The sequence below is a fragment of the Cygnus olor genome, chromosome 1 (genome assembly GCF_009769625.2).
Source record: "Cygnus olor isolate bCygOlo1 chromosome 1, bCygOlo1.pri.v2, whole genome shotgun sequence".
Classification (NCBI taxonomy): domain Eukaryota; kingdom Metazoa; phylum Chordata; class Aves; order Anseriformes; family Anatidae; genus Cygnus; species Cygnus olor.
Window position 1 is genome coordinate 200020185 of NC_049169.1, and position 20804 is coordinate 200040988.

Genomic DNA, 20804 nt, shown 5'->3' on the forward strand with positions numbered 1-20804 from the left:
GAAGGGTGTGGAGATTACTTGTGATCAAATGCTGTTCCGCAGTAGATGAGAAACGAGGTTCTGCAGGCATTCATGTAGTCTTGAAATTAGAAAACACAAAATGAAAAGCCCTTGAGGTAACTTTGCTGTTCTCCCGTAGACCTGGTTTTGGATTTCTGGACCTCTCTGCTTGTACTGCGTAGAACGGCTGTACCGCTACATCCGCAGCAATAAGCCGGTCACAATAACTTCAGTGATAAGCCATCCCTCCAATGTCCTTGAAGTAAGGATGATCAAAGATGACTTTCAAGCAAGGCCTGGCCAGGTGAGTTAATGTGCATCTGATAAAAAATCACTGTTGCTCACATAGCATTGTCTTCAGGGATGAATTTCATGTTCTATGTGGTAACCCATCGCTGAATGTTTTGGATGTCTTTTCTATCTCTTACTCTTTTCTGGTCCATTTTATTTCAGTATGTTATTCTACACTGTCCAAGAGTGTCTGGACTGGAAAGCCATCCATTCACCCTTACAATGGTAAGAAATAAGAGTTTTTTCTGTACTTTCACATTTATTTATATTTGGTAAGCAAATGGTATTTATTGCTTTCAAGGTGAAAATTCCCTTCAGAGGAGTTTTTATGTTTCATTTATGAGGGTACCAATGAATATGAAATGGCATGGTTATTATGTATGACAGTACTGAATACATATTTAATTTTCTCCACTATTGAGAAAATGATAATGGGAACTTTTTTCAAAGTCTTCCATAAGTGGAAAACAATAAAAAATAAATAAATAAAATCCATGTGATTTTGATCATTCAGTTTCATAAATGAGGTTTTAACCATCTGTTTGTAGACCTTAGTATGTAATGAGCACAAACTCTAATGAATTTTCTGTTTTTTTTTCCTATGAAGTGAAATGAAAAGAGATTCTTGCAACTGCCTTTTCCAGAGCTAGAAAAACATCAAGTTTTTCTCTTAAAAAAAAAAAGTTTTAAAGATAGTCTTTATTTTTATATTAAGAGATATATCAGTGACTTAAAATGATATATGAGTGAAGTCGTATAATGGGATTATTACTTTTACAGCTCAATTTATCTAGAATGGGAAGTGGACCCTATGGAGATATACTGGAATAAGTTGAAATTGTAAATAAATAAATAAATAAATACACCTGAAGTTCTCCAGGAGTGAACAGTGCAGAGGCCTAGGAAATTCTATGGCCATATTACAATACTGCACTGGCTATGTTGTTATAAAAAGCAATCTAAGTCTGAATATTAGTGACAGCGTTGTCCTTTCATTGGCAATAAACAACTAGGTCCTGTCCACTTTCAATTCTTTGGTTTTGTTTATTTTTGTTCTGTTTTGATTTGATATATCTGAATGCCAAGCAGGCAGGCAAGTACTGTCACAGGTGAACCCACACTGATTTCCAAAAAAATAGATTTTGTGCTGTAAATCTGGCAGTGAATCTCACTTAGGGAAAGCAGCTTCTGTATAGATTGGCCAAGCAATAGTGACACTTACATAGCCTGATATTTGCAGAGTTTTTCTGGCTATTCACATAAGTAGTAGAAAGCAGAGGTGTGTGCTATTTATCTGTTGTTAACTCCAGTAGGCAATTTTTAAGGCACTCTACAGAGTCCCTAAAGATAACTAAATATGCAATGCTGGAAAATGATGTGCATTGCAGTACTGATGGAACGGTAGCTGGATTTTTGTGCAGAATGAGTCAATTGGTATTTATTTATATTTATGATTTGTTTAGCAATCAGAAGATAAATTTAAAGCACTCAGCATAAACCTCAGATTGCTCTTTACACTCATTTGGCGCTAGCATAGCTATGTTTAATAAAGCTGCGCCTGTTCTATACCACTGGACACATCTCATTTAAATGCTAATGTCAAAACATCTTGTTCCTATTTTCTGACTGTCCAACTCAGTGGAAATTTAAATAATTGTTATAATTTGATTATTAGTAATAATTGCACAGTTTGGAAAATACGGGGCTCTTACGAAGACTAATTCTTCTTACATTAGGACACTGCTAAAGCAATGGATGGTATGATATTGACTTACAGAAATAATGTCATCAAAGTATTGGGCCTGGTTCAGTAGTCTTTTTTTCTGGCAAAACTTCTTGGTTTTGATTTTTTTTTTTTTTTTTTTGTCATAAAAAAATACTGCTGACATGGAGCTACTGGCTTAGATCACAGGATTAAGTTAAATAGGGTGTTGTATTAAAGTTGGACTCTTTGCACGAGTTGGGGATTTCATCTGCTATTTAAAATGGCATAGTATAATATTGCATGTTATAAAAAATGATTTTTGAACAAAAAATGTAGATCTTGGAGCTATGGAAAACATCTCTTGTTCTGAGTTTTCTGAGTGAATATAAATAACTCATTTATATTCAGATATGACGCAGTTTCTTCCAGTTAGATATACAACTAGTTGATAAATTATAGTTGGTGTAATTTTTACACTTATATTAAATAAGTAACATTAGAATTGGCAATTTTCACTCCATTTCCACAGTGCATTATAATTTAAATATATAATACTGTACCTGGCACTTTCTGTTCATGCTCAATGCTTTATACTTTAAAGTGCAGCAATATCTGTCAGCATCACAGTATATTGTTCAAGATTGCGTACATGTTTTAACTATTATAAGATATGAAATTACTGCTAGGTTAGTGAGTCTCACTTTTATTGCCACAAACATATTTCAGTGGAACGTCAACTGTGCTGGAGAAAACGCTATTATTGGGTAAATGGCTGTTTTATAGCATCATAAGGATTTGAAATGCCTGGGTTTATGGCAGTCTTCTTGCCCAGCTTAAGGAAGGGACAGTCGTTTCCATATGTCTTTCTAGGTCACAGAATATGCCTTGGGCTGCTGTCCTGCTTAGAAAGCTATTTTTTTCTTGGTGTAATACCATGCCAGACATGGGACTGTGCTTGCAGAGTGTGTAGGCAATATCTTAAATATGGTATATTTTCCCCTGATCCCATCTGACCTACTTGTCGTTACCAAGCAAGTTGGAAAACTACTACTGCTTCTTTTATTCAGTGAAGGTAGTCCTAGGATTATTTTCTCAGCTGGGGCTGGAGCATGGGGCTCGGAGATGTAGCGACTGCAGTGTGAGGGAGCGTGGGGCTTCAGGTCCTGGAGCACAGTGCAGCGATGGCTGCAGCAGACCTATGGGAAGGCTGAAGCTTTCTTCCCTGGCACCATTGTCCTGCTTAGGTTTTATGTGATGTCCTATATAAGCTGCTAAAACATCTCATCGTGCCCGGAGCGTGCTTAAAAGAGAAATGACCAGTTCAAGCATATCACTATACTCTAAGCGCGGACTGTAAGCAAAGTGGAAAGGAAGGGGTGAGGCGGCACAAAGGAGTCGTGCAGATGTTTTACTAGTCCCTTCCCTTCTCGGGGTTATGTAATATTTACAGTTTAGCTCAGTTTCTTACATAACGCTGGGGTGGAGGAAAACACAGGGAGGCTGTGTAAAGGGCCTGAACCTACTCCCATCGTACTCTGGCAAAGCTCCCATGGATTTCAGTCAGAGCCAGAGGGAGCTCTGAATCTCAACCAAGTGAATGTAAAGAGGTAGGCATTGTTCAGAAATGTGTGCAGTGGCATTTGTTTTCTTTTCCTTTTTGTCAATTGAAAGCGTTTCTCACCCTGCAGATGGAAGGAATGAGGAGAAGCAATTGGTGCAAAATGCATACAGGAATTTGGAGGAACAAAACTCGTGTTCCTCTGAACTCAGAGCTGCCAGTCAGGCCTCCTTGCTAACCTGTGACCTGACTCTGCTGTTCAAAGGCTTCGTGTGATGGAATCATAGAGTGGTTTGGAGGCCATCTGGTCCAAACCCTCTTCTCAGGCAGGGACACCCAGAGCAAGTTGCCCAGAACCATGTCCAGGGGGCCTTTGAAGCTTCTCTGGGCAACCTGTTCCTGCGCTCTTCAACCTGCGTAGTAAAGAAGTGGCCCCTGATATCCAGATGGAACCTCTTATGTTTCATTTTGTGCCACTGCCTCTTGTTCTGGCACTGGGCACCACCGAAAAGAGCCCGGCTCCATCCTCTGTACTCTCCCTTCAGATATTTAGAGAGGTTGATGTGATTCCCCCCCGAGCCTCCTCTTCTCCAGGCTGAACAGCCCCAGCTCTCTCAGCCTCTCCTCACAGAAGAGGTGCTCCAGGTCCTTCATCATCTTGGTGGCCCTACGTTGGACTCTCTCCAGTAGCTCCTTGGCCATCTTGTACTGGGGAGCCCAGAACTGGACCCAGTACTCCAGGGGTGGCCTCACCAGTGCTGAGCAGAGGGGAAAGCTCACCTCCCTCAACCTGCTGGCAATGTCACTCATCCACTCTAAAGTTCAGCACTCAGAGATCCCATTTTTCTCATGATCATTGTGGAAGCTGGTATGTTTGAGCTCTATTTTTGAAGCATGCTTCCACCTGTTTTTATTCACCTGTGTTTATTCCTTGACTTTGTTATCCATTGAAAAAGCTTTGAATGGTAACAATAGGATGACCCAACTCCTTGCAGGTGAACTGCTGGCCAATTCTAGGTATCACTGTGAGCTGCTCTTCTCATATTGTCTTCATTGCTCCATCTAATTTGATTTCACTTTAACAAAACACTTTCTTTTAAACATTTACTTTTTCCATCAGTTTCCTTGTTACTACACACAACTGTTACTGTTCTCTGTATAACTGTGTGTAAAATTTGTATGCCCTTGTGTCTTTACTTATTTTAGTTCGGATATTATTGCATCTTACAATTGAATCTGAACAGAATATAGTCAGCCCCAAGATATTTCAGTCCATAATGGAGAGAAATATTTTCAGTAAATCAATCTTTTACCTACTCAGGGGTTTTCAAAGGAACAAATTATTTTTACGTGCTTCTATTTGATGAACTCTTTTGAGGAGATTTGGTTTTCAGACCAAGTGTAGAATATGGTCTGAAGGTCAGACCACTTAAGAGATTGGATCTATCCCCTAGATAAGAGGAATCTAAAGAAACATCTTCTCTTTAGTGCTTTGCTTCCAGACTGACATTTCTTGACATTATTTCTGTGGAAAAGTGCAGAACTCATCTGCTGTTGAATACAGTTTAAATATTATCATCTGTGGCATTCTTTAAAGCCCATGGAAAAGAAAACATGCGTCAGTAATGGTACCAACATCTAGTAGTCAGATGGTCCTTCACTGCAGTTCAAGTATCCAAAACATTACTTCCACTTTCTCTAGTATACCAGGGTCAGAAATAATCCACACTTCTTTCCAAAGCTAAATCAAATTGAGTTTCTGGAGTTTCTCCTTTTTTGCTGTTGTTGATGTTTTACATCTCAGATAGCATTCGGTTCCTCCGACTTCATTATGGTTTCTCTTCATTTTAATCTGTATTAATAAGAAGAGACTAAGGCTTGTAGTTTATGGTACCAACTGATTTTCTTTCCACTCCCGTCTTACATTTTCCACTTAGTATTGAGTTCCCTCTCTTTCCAGACACTTAACCACACTCCTGATTATTTGCAGCAGCAAGAAACCGTTTATGGCTGCATGCTTCCTTTTCTTTTTTGCTAATGAATGACTTCAGAAGTAGGTTCCCACTTAGAATATATATTAGTGTCTTAGCAGAAAAGGTGACTTCTCTTGTACGTTTTTGGAATAGCTTCTTGCATTGGCATGTAGTAATTGGCAGTAAGCCCCATGGAAATAGCCTTGTGTTTTGCAGATGTTCAGTGCTTCAGAAGATGTGCTAGGTCCTTTCATGTGGTCTCTACGACAGAGTCGGTGCAAGCCCCAAACTCTCACAAGCTGCAATTCTGACATCTTGTCTGCTAAGACTCATGTCTATTCCCAGCACCTCATAAAGCTCAGGAACCATAGCAATGTTGATTTGCTTGTGGCAAAAGAAGGTAGGAAACAATTACATCACTTCAGATGGAACTCAGATTGTGACCAACCATGAAATAATGACAACACCAAGAGCTGAATTCTTCTAAATCTGGAGGTGGCTGACATCTGAGGTTTGGTGAAAGTTGCTCTGTGACAAACATCTTCAAATGCAGGATCAAATAATCCTGTGTTCCAAATTTGTGATGGTTTTAATAGCCACAATCTACTGCCATGCTTCCATTTCTTCTTGGAACTGCAATCTATGTTGCACAAAGGTGGGAGATACTTTATTGCTATAGTGGTGTGAATTCAGAGCCCCTTTCAAGAATAGCTTAAAGGTTAAAATCCTTCCTTACGGTGCATGCAGAGAACGGTGCTAACATTTCAAAACTGTTCTTTCAGTGGATACTATCTCTAAACCAGAAGTACCGCCTCTGAGGAGGAAAGAAAACTTAGTCCAGATGGTACATTGAGTAGTGAACCGAGTCTTTCATCAAAGCTTCTTTACTGCTGCTTTTTATGGTGGCAGCTATGCAAGAAAGCCTAGCAAGAGCTGCAGTGATTGAATGACTCAGTTTGCAGTGTGCTCTTTGTTGAACTGCTATAAAAAGACTTCATTAAATTTTGTTTTATGGCAACAACATAGATCTACTATTTGGAATACTGTTGTGTTGTGGGTGTTTTTTGTTTTTTTCAGCTAAAATGATTGTCTCATTTCTGACAATTGCATGTGTGTATACTAAATTAAAATATACAAATACTAAAATTTAAAAGTCTTTTCAGGTGTTTTGACACCTCACCATAACAAGAGTGAAGTATTACCTTAGCACCCAAGAAACAAGAAGTCAGTTTTATGCATTGCATGTAGACATTGAGACAACACCTCCTCTAGAATGGCACTGTCAGTGTACAGGACAGACAAAGGGGAGTGCTTTTGGCTTGTCCATTCTTCTGTGGTGTGAGGGAGAGAGACCCTTTCAAGAGACATTCAGGACAGAAGCCAAAGTTAAGTCCTCTGAATCAATTGCATTGACTAGAGAAGGTGCTAGAGTGCATGCTGGAGATGCTGTGCATGCTGGAGGGGAGGGAGACTTTAGGAGTTTCTGGGAACTCAATTCTGCACTGTGAGATTTTCTAGTGATCACTTTCTAGTGATTTCAGTGACCTGACCACAATTTCTTTCTTCACTGAAGTCACTCAGGCAACTAATCCATATTGAATTTCTCTGAAATTCAGGACATCATTTTGTTGGAAGCAATAAAACAGTAAATCTTAGTCCACTAAGTTCAGGCAGAGAAAAGGATCACCTGGTCTATGTAGGTCAACCTTGACTGCCTGACTTCACGTAGAGATTTCATTCCTTTCACCATTGTTTCTCCTGACAAGCACCATTGATAGGATGCCTCTTCCCCTCCTGCAGTTCCCCTTTACGCATCCAGAATCCCTTTTGGAAACAGCTGAAAAGCCACCCATTATTAAGAAAACAGTTAACTTAAAGATGTTCATCTGCATTGTAAGAAGTTAACCCTCTCTGTAGAGGAAAAGTATGACCTCTTTTGTCCTGAGAGCAGTGGAACCTTACATAAGTTAGGTGAATGCCTCTGTACTTCACTTGCCTCTAGAAAGCTGTCCAGGACCTCATTTGTCATTGAAAGAGATATATATCCTGAGCTTGATGTCTTTTCAAATGGTACTGTTTTAGCATTGGATAAATAAAAACAAATAAAAACATACGTCTATCCCAAGTTAATCTTGGTGATACTCAGAAACTTGCCTAAACTTTTGCAGAGCTTTCTTTGCATCTGTGTTCAAAATGTACTCTGCGTATCCTCTCCGATGAGTAGTTCACAAGACAGAATTAACAGAAGAAGATGGCATGGAAGTGGCACGTACAAAACAAAAAATCAAACCAGAGCACTCAACACAAAGATCCCACACTCCAGGTCTTTATGAAATATCTGCTCTATATTAACGTGAGCGGCTGCTGCTTCAGATCCTGCAGAGAGGATCACCTACCAGCAGCAGGTAGATTTCTATTTCAAACAAGAAGTTTGAAATAGAACAGAGCCCTGTTATAATGTGCTCTGATCTCTCCCACGTCAGTGCTGCATAACAAATCTGCTTTTAAATCCAACTGAAGTAGAATCTGGTAGAGTGGTAATGAAAAGATTCAAGAAGTTCTGTCCTTTTGCTGGTTCTCTGTCTTTCTGCAGGGATGGTTAATTGGAAGCAGATCGCATGAGGAGGGTATGTAATGCAACATCTTTCTTCCTTTGCTTCCACCATACAGTTCAGTATGAGTAAGAAACGAAAAACTACTCAGGGTTTGAATTCTTCGCTCATGTGCATGGATGGCCAAGTCCTTGCTATGACGTTTACTACACCAGACAAGACTGGGGGAGGGAGACAGTTTGTGTGTGTGTTTTTAGTCAGTCACAGCTGAATTCAGAGGAAGGGAGAGGGTAAGTTTGCATATGCAGATTTACAGAAAAAAAATCCAAATATATATTACTGAGGAAGAGAACACTGTTTGATTCATATCCAAATTAAAACTGTAATAATTACTGAACGCCAGGCAGAGAAACTCCTAAGTCCATTAATCATCTCAGAATAATTAGGAGAATTAGCTGAAAGAGGTTTCTGTATGTACATGACAAATTATAGTATTGAACCTATAAGTCTTTAAGCTATTGCTTATTTGTACATTTTCTACCTGTAAGTTTTATTTATTTATTTATTTATCTTTTCCCGGTGAATGACTTGTCCTTATTCCCTCCCTATCTCTGTTTAAATCCAGGTACCAAATGAATTTGGTCATGATGGAATTACAAGCTAATAGCTGTGATGTGTGCATTTACAGTTGAGGGCTGTTAGAAGGTCTCAGCAAATAGTACATGAATATAAACAACACTGTTACAACAAGTAACATAGTTGATTTTTATAAGAGAAAACCAGTGTTTTGTAGAGCCAAGATTGTCTTTATCCCTGGGTAATCTAGAATTCATCAGTGAGGGTACTAGCAGCTTATGGAGTTGATGAAGACACACATGCGTTGTACCATAAACTGTTCACCGCAGGAAAAGCCTAGGAGCAAGATTCTGAATAGCTCCATCAAAAAAACTGGGAAGTTATTGGAAGTTTGCCTGAGTAAAAAGTATGTAAGGACATCAAGAGCTAAGTTCATACTGACAGATAAATACAATAAAAACAGTCTAACATGATGACATTCTAGTAAGCTTTGTTAAATATCTTATGCAAATGGTTATGAAACTTGGCTTTATAAGATGATTTACGGTGTGTTTAGGGGGATGCAGATATTGTGAAGTATCTTGCTGGCAAACTGAAGAAATCCCTAGAGCATGTCTGCTCTTCTTAGAAGTAGAAAATCTAGCAGCTGTTTGACAAAGAATTTAAGTAAAACAAAAATAGAATAGATTAATCTTTCAGATGCCTTTAAGTACTTCCTTAGACTTGTTTGTTTGGTTTGTTTGGCTTTAGGCTTAATAGTTTTGGGGTCTGTATAAAAACCCTAAGTAAACCTCCATTTTCATTTAAATCTGATTCTTTTGGATTGAGGGAACAAAGAAATTGTTACATCCAAGTTCACTAAATCCTATGCCTTCCTTCTGCAGATGCATTAAACAGAAGGTGTCAGATCCCTCTCAGGAGCAGTTTTATTTTTTGATATTGTAAAAGTAAATTTACAAGGTATAACAAGTCTCTACTGACTTTAGCAGAGAAGTTTTTCTCCCATCAGAGGCAGTGCTTCTAGGTTAGTTTCTAGGCTAGGTTATAGAGAGGTCTAGGAAGTGAAGGAGAAACCTCAAGATGAAAAAGAGAAACAGAACTTTTAAGCATTAGTACAGTTAATACATGGACAAAGTATTAAAGGAAATGGAACACCCTCTCTCTTAAAATCAAGATCCAGCTCACAGTATCTGCTTAGGGATGATGGAAGGAGCCTGTGGTGCCATTCCATTTCCCTGCTCGTGCATTTGTCAACTCAGGGCACTGTTGCTTGGCACTAGGTCCGGATGCCCTTGGAGGACTCAAAGAGGCAATCATGGGCAGAAACACTGCTCTGCTGCCTTTTGCTCTGTCAGGGACAAATGCCTGCAGTAAAGTTGTGGTTTGTTTTACCCACTAGCTAGCAACTTGAAATGCTTAAATTATATGGGCTGAATGTTGCTAGGATTGATATATTTTTACTATATTATAGGAAGTGTAATGCATCTGTTGGGGATGAAGGGGTAGTCTGCAAGATTTTTACCTTGGTTAAGCTGCAGAGTGTAAGTGTTGCTTAGTAGTGCATCTATAGCAGCAACAATTTATGGGGTGAGGCTGTTGCAAGCTTACAGTAAAACAAAGTCTTTGCCTATTATTTAATTATTATGAACATCAATTTCTGAAATGCAATACGAAATATGTTAGGTATCTCAGACCTCTGACAAGTCTTTTCCAGAGTCTCTGTTTGAATCTCCACTTCCTCTTTGGACATTTCACAGCCACAGGGGCTGATCACCTCTGAAATCTGGCATTGGCTATGCAAAAATAGAGCTATTTAAAAGTAACGTATTTTATTTACAATTACTGGTCTATTTACAGTCTTAAGGCATTTACTGCAGTAAAAAGTCATGTTTTTCCTTGGCCCAAGGGTGAAATCAAGGAACAAATGCTCATAGATTGAGATTTAAAAAAATGTTTTGAATACTGAGAGTAATTTAACAACTGAAGACTGCCGGGAGTGAAGTAGCAAATGCTCAACTCTGGACTCGCAGGAATTAGAGGGTGTGGGTTTGTGGTTTACATTACAGAAGAAGTTAGACCCCAGATGACCAGAATGATTCTTCTTGGCACTGCAGCTGGCCACTGATGCATCCTGAGCATCCCACAGTGTTGCGGTGTGTTTTTTCCACTAGCCAGCCTGCAGGTGTCTGGGGTTGGACAGCAAGGAGTATAAGGGAATGGAAAGCAAAAGGGAAAAGTGCTTGGGATATGTTTCTGCAGCTGGGCTGCTTGCAAGGAGTCGGCTCCGCAATGGGAGGGCTCTGGCTGAAGCAGGGAGTATTCATTGGTGGTCTTGCCTCGATCACCCAGACACTCTTGATACTTAAATCACGTTCCATAGTTAGGATTTCACCACGTTTGGAGATGTTATGATGTCTGCTGATGTCTGCCAGTAAGGTTAGTTGCAGGGCCAAGTCTCTAACAGCGAGAGCTGTTAGACAGAATCTGATCTGTAAAGTAACCCTAAGCAGAAAAATAAACAGAGCCATTTTAGACAATCTCCTAGCCTCTGAGACAGAGATGTGTTTAAAAGAGAAACGCTGCACGTGAACTTGATTTCCCTTGAAATTTGCTTTGTATGGGATTCATTAGTTAAAAGAGGGGTAGCCCAGTGTAGCAGAGTTCACCTCCTATGAGTCAGACTGAAGTCTAGCTACTATTTTTTGGCTACCTTTATATAGTATGCCTGTGTTTGTCATCACTCCTCTTCATTTTGTAATGTCAGGATGAATCATTCCAGGAATGTTTATATCAGTTCTGTATGAATCCAGACAAGCTACAGCTTACTGAGCTCCTGAGGTTCACGTTTTCTTGTAAGTTGACAAGTTCTGCCTCTTTCATGTCTTTTATGTGCTTTCCTTGATCTGTGCAAGGGCTTGTCTGAGTCAGGAGCAAGGATGGGCTGAAGGAGCAGGGGGCTGCAGCACAGCTGGTTTTCCCTGACAGGCAGGCAGAGATGTGGAAGCAGAGCAGGGGCTCAGCAGTGTTTGCAGTGCCTGCCAGGATATCTGCAAACTCCATATTAGAATCATAACACTTTTTTCCTGCAAAGTGAAAGCCTCCTTTGAAGGGCTTTCCCTTTATTTGAACAAATTCTGCAGTGATCTTCATAGTTCCTGACACTGGAGAAGATGAGGTTTTTCTTTGCTCTTCTAGCTGTGGCACAGATTTTAAAATTTTTGGGCAAAATTCAGGCCACCAGTGCTACAGCACTGAAGAAGGAAGTTGATGTTTGCTGTGGTGCATCAGTTTGAGAGTAGTATCTCCAGCATTGCCCAGCCTGTAGATAAATGTGCAGCTGTGCAGGAACTTGTAAGGAACTTTATTCACACGGCTGCATGGAAGTACATAGCTTGGATCTCTCCTCTTCTTCCTTCCCTTCCCCTCCTCTCCTCTCCCCTTCCCTCTTCTCCTTTTTCCTGATCATAGATATTCTGCAGTGTTATTCTGGTGTGTCCATGACAGCACTGTAATAAAAAAATAAATCTCTTCACAATTCATATGGACAAAGGTAGAAAAGAGCTAGAAAGTTTCAGGAATTATTGTTTCTTTTTTGTTCGTAGCTTGCTGTTGACTCTCCTATGCCCCAAGGTCTAAAAAAGTGTTTTAAAATACTCTAGTCTTTTTTAATATCATAAATATTCAATAAGATGTGTTCTGTTTATTGTTGTGGACAGGATTCTTGACTGAGAATGGATACCAGTGGTGGTGAATATTTGGGGTGTTCTAAGCTGGAAACATAGATGCCGACAACATAGTTTTCATTTGCTATATGTCGTGCTCTCATATGCACAGATTTCTCCATTGCTCATCACCTCCAGGAGATTTTTATACCAATATAAAGTGGGTGTAAAGTATTGCCACTATGATCTCATAGTAATTAGTTCGCTCACTTTATATTCACATAAAAGCAAGGCACAGAGGACAGCAGAGAATTGTGTTCAGTCTGTAAAGCTGATAAAATACATTTCAAGTATGTATTAATCTAGTACTGAGTTAAACATTCATTACTTAAATTATTAAGATTATTAATTAAAATTATCATCTATATTTTATCTCAGTATAGACATAAATAGTAGAGTTACAACCACTGGTAAGTGTAATTCATTTGCTGATTTATAAGCATAAAGTTCTCCAGGGACTGTTGCTAATTCCCTATGTGATAATTTGCATTTGTATTACAGTTAGCTTGGGAGAAAAAAAGGAAGAAAATATATTTAAAGGTGTTTTTTGGTCAAGATAAAAAATAATCTGTATTCCATATGTGACTTTCATACGTACAAAATACTATTTTCACTGCTCTGAATGTGAAAATACATGCAAAAAAAATACAATAAAAATATATATTATAAACTTTCTCTCTTGTGATTAACAGCTCTGCGAAAATCTACCAACTTCCTTATGCTAAAAGCATAGCTTGTTTTCTCCAGGGGTGTAAATCTGCACAGCTCTATTAAATTTAACAGAATTCCTTTGGTCTTCATTATTTTTGGAGGCTGGCCAAATGCTGGTGTAGATAACCTGATTAGCATAGACGTTCCTACCTGTAAAATCTTTCACTTTTTGAAGATACAGATAGCTTGAGGTTAGAATAAAATTAACAAAGCTTCACATAATTATACCTATCTGCTACAGTTAATTTGTGTATTGTGTCATTTTAATCAAATGAGTGCATCAAATGAGGTTGATTACAGTGCAGAAAGTGCGCCATGCAGTGCTCTCCAAAGTGCAGAAAGAACTACTGAAAAACTTGTGACATTTTGTTTAATAGTGTCCAGTGTTCATTCTTACTACAGACTATTTTCCTGTTTGGAAAACATTGTTTATTTAAGGAAAATAAACTATGAGACAGGTGTTTTTTAATTTTGATTGTTTATTTTTTATTTATTATTTCAGTATTGGCTAATCTTAACAACCTTCTCTTGGTGAGCTGGGAAATAAGGAGAAAATAAGGGGCTGCATGCAACTCTTGCCACAATATCGTTAGTAGTCACTGGCTTGTTTTTAGGACTCTTCAGACTAAAAGGAGCTGGGGGAAATCCAAGCACTATTTGCCAAAACACATTTTAAGAACAATTTCACTGTTTTTGTTGACAGCTGCAGAGAGGACGTCATGCATTTTGCTGAGGCCACCTTGATAGCCTTTATTTGACCAGGGCTTGTGTACTTATTCTCTTGATTTCAAATTCAAGGGGGTACTTCAGCTTGTGCCTGGCTTTTACTTTATTAAACATAAATAGATGTCAGTTTAAATGCATGTATGAGCTGAAAGTAATAAGGATCTTGAAGCAGTGTTTAGCTGTGCAATGTTTTTAAGATGAAATATTGCAAATCAAATGGAAGAGGTGATCAGAGACTTAGGTATGTGAAATGGGCATAATAATTCTCAAGGTTTTTGACGCTGATCCTTACAGAGAGATTGGTGAAACGTGGACTAAATGAATAGATGGGGAGTTAAGCTGAAAACAAGTCCTGCTCCTGGCACCCCAGGGAATATACCCAGGTACATGGTAGGAGCTGACAGCTGGAAAGCAGGAGAGAAGAACCCGGGGGTACTGGTGGATGCCGAGTTGAACGTGAGCCAGCAATGTGCCCTTGCACCAAACAAGGCCTGCCTGAGTTAGGCAGAGCATTGCCAGCAGGACAAGGGAGTTGATCCTTGCCCTCTGCTCAGCACTGCTGAGGCACAGCTGGAGCTCTGTGTCCACTTCTGGGCTCCCCAGTACAAGAGAGACATGGACATACTGGAGCACAAACATGAAGATGATCAAGGGACTGGAGCATCTCTCCTATAAGGAGAGGCTGAAAGAGCTGGGGCTCCCTGACTGGGGGGTAAAGAAAGCAGAGACAGACTCAGTGTACAGAGACAGAATGAGACAGTGGGCACAAACCGAAATACAGGAGGTTCCATCTGGACATAAGAATACTTTTAATGTGAGGGAGGTTGAACACCGGCACATGGGGCCCAGAAGGGCTGTGGAGGCTCCTTCCTTGGAGATAATCAGCACACGACTGAACATTGCCCTGGACAATTGTCTCTCACTGACCATGCTTGAGGAGGGGGATTGAACTAGCCAGTCTCCAGAGGTGCTTCTAGTCTCAGCTATTCTATGATTCTGTGATTCCATGAAGAAAATTAAATATATAAGACAATGTTTTCCTTGCACTTCATTTCACATTCTCAATGGCCTGTCAATAACACATGAAAGTTAACTTGATCTTATCATTCAACTTCTGAAAAGCTGCCTGAATATTTTTCTTAATCTTCTTTAACAGTCTGGAAAAAGCTACAGTTGGGAGACTTACTGTGTTTATGAAGATGAGAGACATAAAATAAGTGTTCTGTGCATAAAATTGTAGATAAAAACTTAAAAGTTCAAATTACAGGTTTGTAGCAAAGTCTTAAGCTGTATGGGGCCTCTGCAGATCATCAGGCCTAACCTTCTGGTGCAAGGGCCTTAGGTTAGGTTATCCAGGGATCTGTGAGACTGAATTAGCAAGAGAAATTCTTCCATTTCTCTGGGCTACCTATTCCAATGCTTAATTGTTCTCACAATATTTTAATTATATACAGAATGAGTTTCTCCTGAAAGAGTTTTGTCCCTTGTCCTGTCATCACACATGGTGGTGAAGAGAGCATCTCCATCTTTATAGCTTTATTTTAGGTGTTGGAAGGCAGCGATCGCTCTGAGGATTGCTCTGAGCCTTCATTTTTTGGGCTAGACACACATATTCTTGGACCTCTGTGTATGTCAGGTTCTCCAACCTAATCATCGTGGTGGCCCTCTGCTGGACCATCTCCAATTTTTCTTTCTCTTGGACATGGGGAATTTCACACTGTGTTGCCTTGGTGATGGGTGTTTCCTCTGGTAAGATTTAGTAGCACAATAAGATTTTTCCAGAACTCTCTGAGGAACTCTCATAACCAGTTATAAGTATCAAAATAGGCTTCCTAGAGGCTAAAGGGAAATAAATCTCTCTTTTTTTATTGGATAATTTTTCAAAGTAGTGCAGAAAAGAGTTAGTCCTAAGGGTAGTGTAAAGGATAATAGGTTTGAACCTATTTCGGCTCGAGTCAAGGGGTATCATGCCATTAACTGTAATGGCAGGAGGGAATGACAGGCAGTTTTATAGAAGATGTGCTGACCTGGGATTTTTCATGGTTGGACTAAGAAAATCACTTAGTCTCCTGTGAAACTCAGGGAACCATAGGACAACCGAGTCTGAAAAATAAACTGCTAAAGGCTGTTACAGAGATCCCCAAGAGAACAGATGTTTTTGCAGCTAGAATACTTCTTTCTAGCAGAGAGGCAGCATATCTACTTTCACGTTGAGAATTGCTCTATATATTTTTGTTCTGGAGGACAGTGTAACCAGCCACAAAGAACATAGGCCTTGTTATATGGAGTCTTCCTGAATCCCTCCCGTAATGCCTTATTTTTGAAGGCTAAGACTGGCTGAAATAAGTATCTGTACCAACATTTTGTAGGAAACTTGAAACATGACAAGGAATTACACGAGTCTGTGTAGTAATCAGTACTCTTAACATGAATGCTCTTCTCCTTCATAAAAATGGAGTGACTAGCTGGGACATTGTAATCCTAGGTTTGCCAAGATGTAGTGAATACTAAACTTTTATCTGTTTCTTTACGGCTAAATAAGGAGGGATAGGAATAGATCCTCAGCCCTGAGGCCAGTGGTTTCACACTCTGCAAGAGATTATCTTGAGAAAGCTCGTGGGAATGGTCCAGACCAGAGCCAAGAAATGTTCTCTCAAGCATGGTGGATGATTGAGGCTTCGGTTCGCTCCTGGAGCCTCCTTTATTTAAAATGTAGTTGTGTTCCTAGAATCTCAGCCCTCTCTTCAGCATTTGTATTTGTCTGTAGGAGAAAAATAGAAACAGAAATGTAATTGGTTGGTTGTTGGATTCCTGATGGACTTTAGATCAGTCATTAAAAGGTTCTAAGAAAGGCGTCAAAATGCAGCACTAATATTTTTTTGTCAAAGGGAAACCAATTTGCGTTGGTTTATAGAAGGAAAGTGACGAGTCTTTGTTCAAGGAGTAGCTGCTTGTCCTGTTTATGTGTGAAACCATTCAGTGTACCTGCAAAAGTTGTCTAGCCAGTGAGGTAGAAGTCTCCTGGGGTCTAATAAGGAATGAAGCTGAGAAGGCTCTTCAGACCTTTGACATGGCTTGACTGGAGGGTTTTAGGTATCATGGTGTGGATAAGACTGTAAATAACAATTCATTTGTTGATAGTCATAAATAAGTAGCACCAAGGTGAGGGCATAGGTGCAGAGTGAGAGAAAAGTGGCAGCAAAGAGGTTTCATGGTATGCCATGCAATCTGGTGTTTTGCCTTTGTGAACTCTAAGCTCTTGGGAAGGGCAGCAAAATCTCGGTATTTAGAAGAAAACAACAGTTGTGTGAGAATGATCACATAACTTGGAATTATGAGCCCTGACACTCAAGAAGCAGAAGTGTCTTAAAGGAAAGATGTTTCTTTAAATGGTTTAGGGATGATGGGGCAGTTCCTGATTTTGAATGATTTTTGAATGAATTTTAAATGAAGGGTTGGTAGGAGGGGGAAGTACCTCTGTACTGCTGCATCCTCCGTTGATACCATTGTTGAGTAATGCTTGGTGAAGTGGTCCTTCCAAATCGCACCCCCAGATGAACCCATCCCAAACTCCCTTTACCAGAAGAAAGAGTTAAAAGCAAGTGGAGACTAGCCATGCTTGGCTTCATGAACAGAACTGATGCTAGACTTGCTTTCTAAAGGGTATAGCTGCTGGTATGGCTCCTCAGGATTGACCTGTTTACACCAGGTTCTGTCTTAACAACTGTATTTTGAATGCATTTTGTTACTTTCTTGTTACTCAGAAGTGGTCCTTAATATATTTAATATTTTTAGTGCCCTACAGATACCAAAGCAACGTTTGGGGTCCACCTTAAAGTAGTAGGAGACTGGACAGGTATGTAGAAAAACAATTCCTTTTCAGAGACAAGTATCTTTACTTGATCTTACTGGCTTCAGCACGATTTTACCTTGATTGCAACATACTCTCACTAGAGATCATTTATGCTTGTTTTCTCAAAGTTGTTCTTATTAGATTCTTGATGCAACCTCTTTTTTACTTAGTTGTGCATTTCTTGAGATAGCATGTTTCTCCAACTACTAACAGATGTTCTGATCACAACTAAATACTTTGCAGTGTTCCTCGGTTTCTGCCTGTTTTTCTTGTTTCTTGGTAGCCCGCTGCTGCTGTACAATGCCTCAGTGCACAGTAGAGACTGCAGAAATGCTGAAATGTGCAGCTCTCAGATAAGAGGATTTTAATGCCAGCAGTTTGGATGGCTGCCAGGTTAATTAACGCCCACGGTACAGTGAGATTATAGGTTGCTTTCATGTTCTTCCATGTTCTTCCATTGGTCTCTGAATGTCCTCCAGACCACGGGTGTAAACCAGGACTCCCTGCAGAGCAAAATGGTAATTTCCTGCTCCCTGTCACAGTTCTATGCTCAAGTGATAGTTGTCATCATTGCTTGGCAGCTGACTTTCTTCTTGCTTAGCATAGCATTTCCTTGTAAGGAAAATAAATACACAACACCATCTTGTTCGTTTCTTAGGAAGAAATGTTTTCCATGTTAATTTGTGTCAGCTCATGTTTTTGTGGAACAGAGTCAAGCAAGCTTGTCACGCTAAAAGGAATTAGAGCAATTTCAAGGAGAGTAAGTCCATGAACGTCCAAGTTCAACTTGCTGGTCCAAGTCCATACTTGGTTGTGGAAGTCTCTGAAACTTTAATAGGCAAGGGTTGAGAGGGTAATGCCATGTGCAAGTATAATCCATAATTACCCCGATTTTCTGTTCTTCCATAAAATGTAGGATGTTGGTGAGAAAGAGGCAGGATATGGGCCTAATTAGCCCATGTTCTGCCCCAGTATGCTGTTATTACACACCATTCCTACCGGGGAGATTACAGTAGGCTACTGGAACAAGTAGGGTGGAGAAATGCTAAATGGGTTTTCCAAATGAAGTGGCATCTTTGAATGTTTTTTGCCTCTATGGTGTGAATTGCTCTTTAACAGTATTTAAATGTCTTTCTTCTAACTCAGTATCTATATTCTCTGTTGTGAAGTAGGTCTGCCTAGGTAGGATTGTATAAGGTTGAGGACACTGTTATGTTACAGGGACCATTCGCTATAGTTTAGCTACACAAGGACATCTCTTCCTGGGTCAAACACACTTGGAAAACAGGCTGTTTACCCAGCCATTTACCCTGCGTATGTATCATGGAGCCCTCTTCTCACTCATTCCCTTAAGCTCTGTGACAGTTAATGGTCTCTAATCCTCTGACTGTTTGAGGAGGATACTGAGGAAGGATTATTATATTTGCCACATTCCTTATAATCTTTCTTAAGCATGCTCTAATGGCCTCTCCTGGAGACATGATATTGGTCTGGGGGAGTTTTTATGCAGCATGCTGTCATTTAAGCTCCTCTCACAACCTATTCTCTCAGCCTTTATCCTATTTATTCAGATTCTCTTTTGTATCACATTTTCACATTCCTGACAGTTTATGCCTGACACCAAAGAGAGTTAGCAATTTATTTCAGAGAACTCAATTACAAGCCTAAATTAAAGGGACGCAAGAACGTGCAGACACGCTGTGAAATGCAGAGAACTGGTTTGCTTGAGATGTTGCTCCTCTCGCTGGTTTTAGCTTCTGCTGCCTGCACCTGGGAGATGTCGAGGAGGAACAATTTCCTGCCATTAGCTGTAAGGACTTGAGCTGAGGATACAAACTGCTGGCAAACCAATTCTGCAAGTTATGTTTCAGGTCAAGTCTCTGACACTGAATCTCATGTTTTGAAAATTGAATAGAATACCTTGTGGCCTTAGTGACTTTGTTTTATAGGTTGGGAAAGCAACTGCACGTCAAGAAGAAAGATAAGAGGTAATCGAATTGTCAACTACTGATAAGAAGTTGCTGTTAAGGGAAAATCATTTATTGTCCATATCCCAATGCATAAAATTGTAGATATCCAATAGCTTGCAAGAAGTGGCTTCTGAAAGAAAGCAGCCACTTTAGAATTATTCTTTTTTTCACAGGAACAGATATTTAGTAGATTTTCAGGTAGTATAACTATTTGCTTTTAAAAGCAATAATTTGAATATTCCAAAATGTGGGACAGAAGTAGGGAAGAGAGGAAGAAACCTCAGAAATGACAGCTCTGAGACTTTTGCAAAACTAAGAGTAATCCAGACCCCTAAGTGATGTATTTCTTGCTTCATCGAAATCAAATGGTGCTCTCTGAGCTTAGAAGAGCTGAGAACCTGCCCTTCTCAAGAGCAGATTTCGATAAAGGCACAATATTTCATCCCACTATGTAGGCAGCAGCATTCTTGAGATAAATTTCCAATACAGATCTGAGCTGTTTCATTTCTCATCTGTGTTATGGTGGTATTAGTAACTGAATTGTGCTTAGCTTTCATGTTCATTACAGAAAACAGAGACACACAGGCACTGGTATTCCTGTAACATGCATTTAGATGCCTATGTAGGTACTTTCACCTGAACTCCTTCCCTTTGTAGACTTCTGACCTATTGCTGTGTCTTTTTTAGGATAAGACAGGCCAGGCCCCAAGCATGCCTTTTTCTCTTCTTTGATTGTAAAGAGAGCCTAGATATGCATCTCTACTTTAGAGGTAATTAGTTAATCGAAGGTTAGTTGTGATTTTTTCCCACCTACAGGTTCCTGACATGATTTTTACAACTTTTACCATGTGCAACAGGTATTGTACGTAGCGGTACAGCTCCTACAAACCCACTAAAGAATGTTTCATAATAATGTAATTATTACTGTTACAGATCCATGATTACTTAAGTCAGCGCCTGTTGTATTAACAAAACATGTTATGACATTGTGGTGGCTTATGCTATTAACAAAATTATCTAGTACTGCAGAGGTAAAACCTGTGGCTGTGGACGGCTCAGGTAGCCCATTAGGACTTAGGCACTCAATTTACAGTGGGTTTCCAGTGGCTGATCTCCAGTAATTGCAAACCTGAAGCCGTGCAGCTTGGGCTAGCTCTCCCTCTGAGC

The 20804-nt window shown here is 39.7% G+C and overlaps 1 protein-coding gene across 6 annotated transcripts in view; it reads left to right on the forward strand.

Annotated features, from left to right (window-relative positions):
* The window catches only part of NOX4 (NADPH oxidase 4), a 110448-nt gene that overhangs the window by 33177 nt on the left and 56467 nt on the right, over positions 1–20804 (forward strand). For all 6 annotated transcript variants that reach the window (XM_040544285.1, XM_040544286.1, XM_040544284.1 and 3 more), the window contains 3 exons: positions 140–304; positions 454–516; positions 17610–17670. In XM_040544285.1, the coding sequence (XP_040400219.1) occupies positions 140–304; positions 454–516; positions 17610–17670 (289 nt within the window). The remainder of the gene's footprint in view (positions 1–139; positions 305–453; positions 517–17609; positions 17671–20804) is intronic.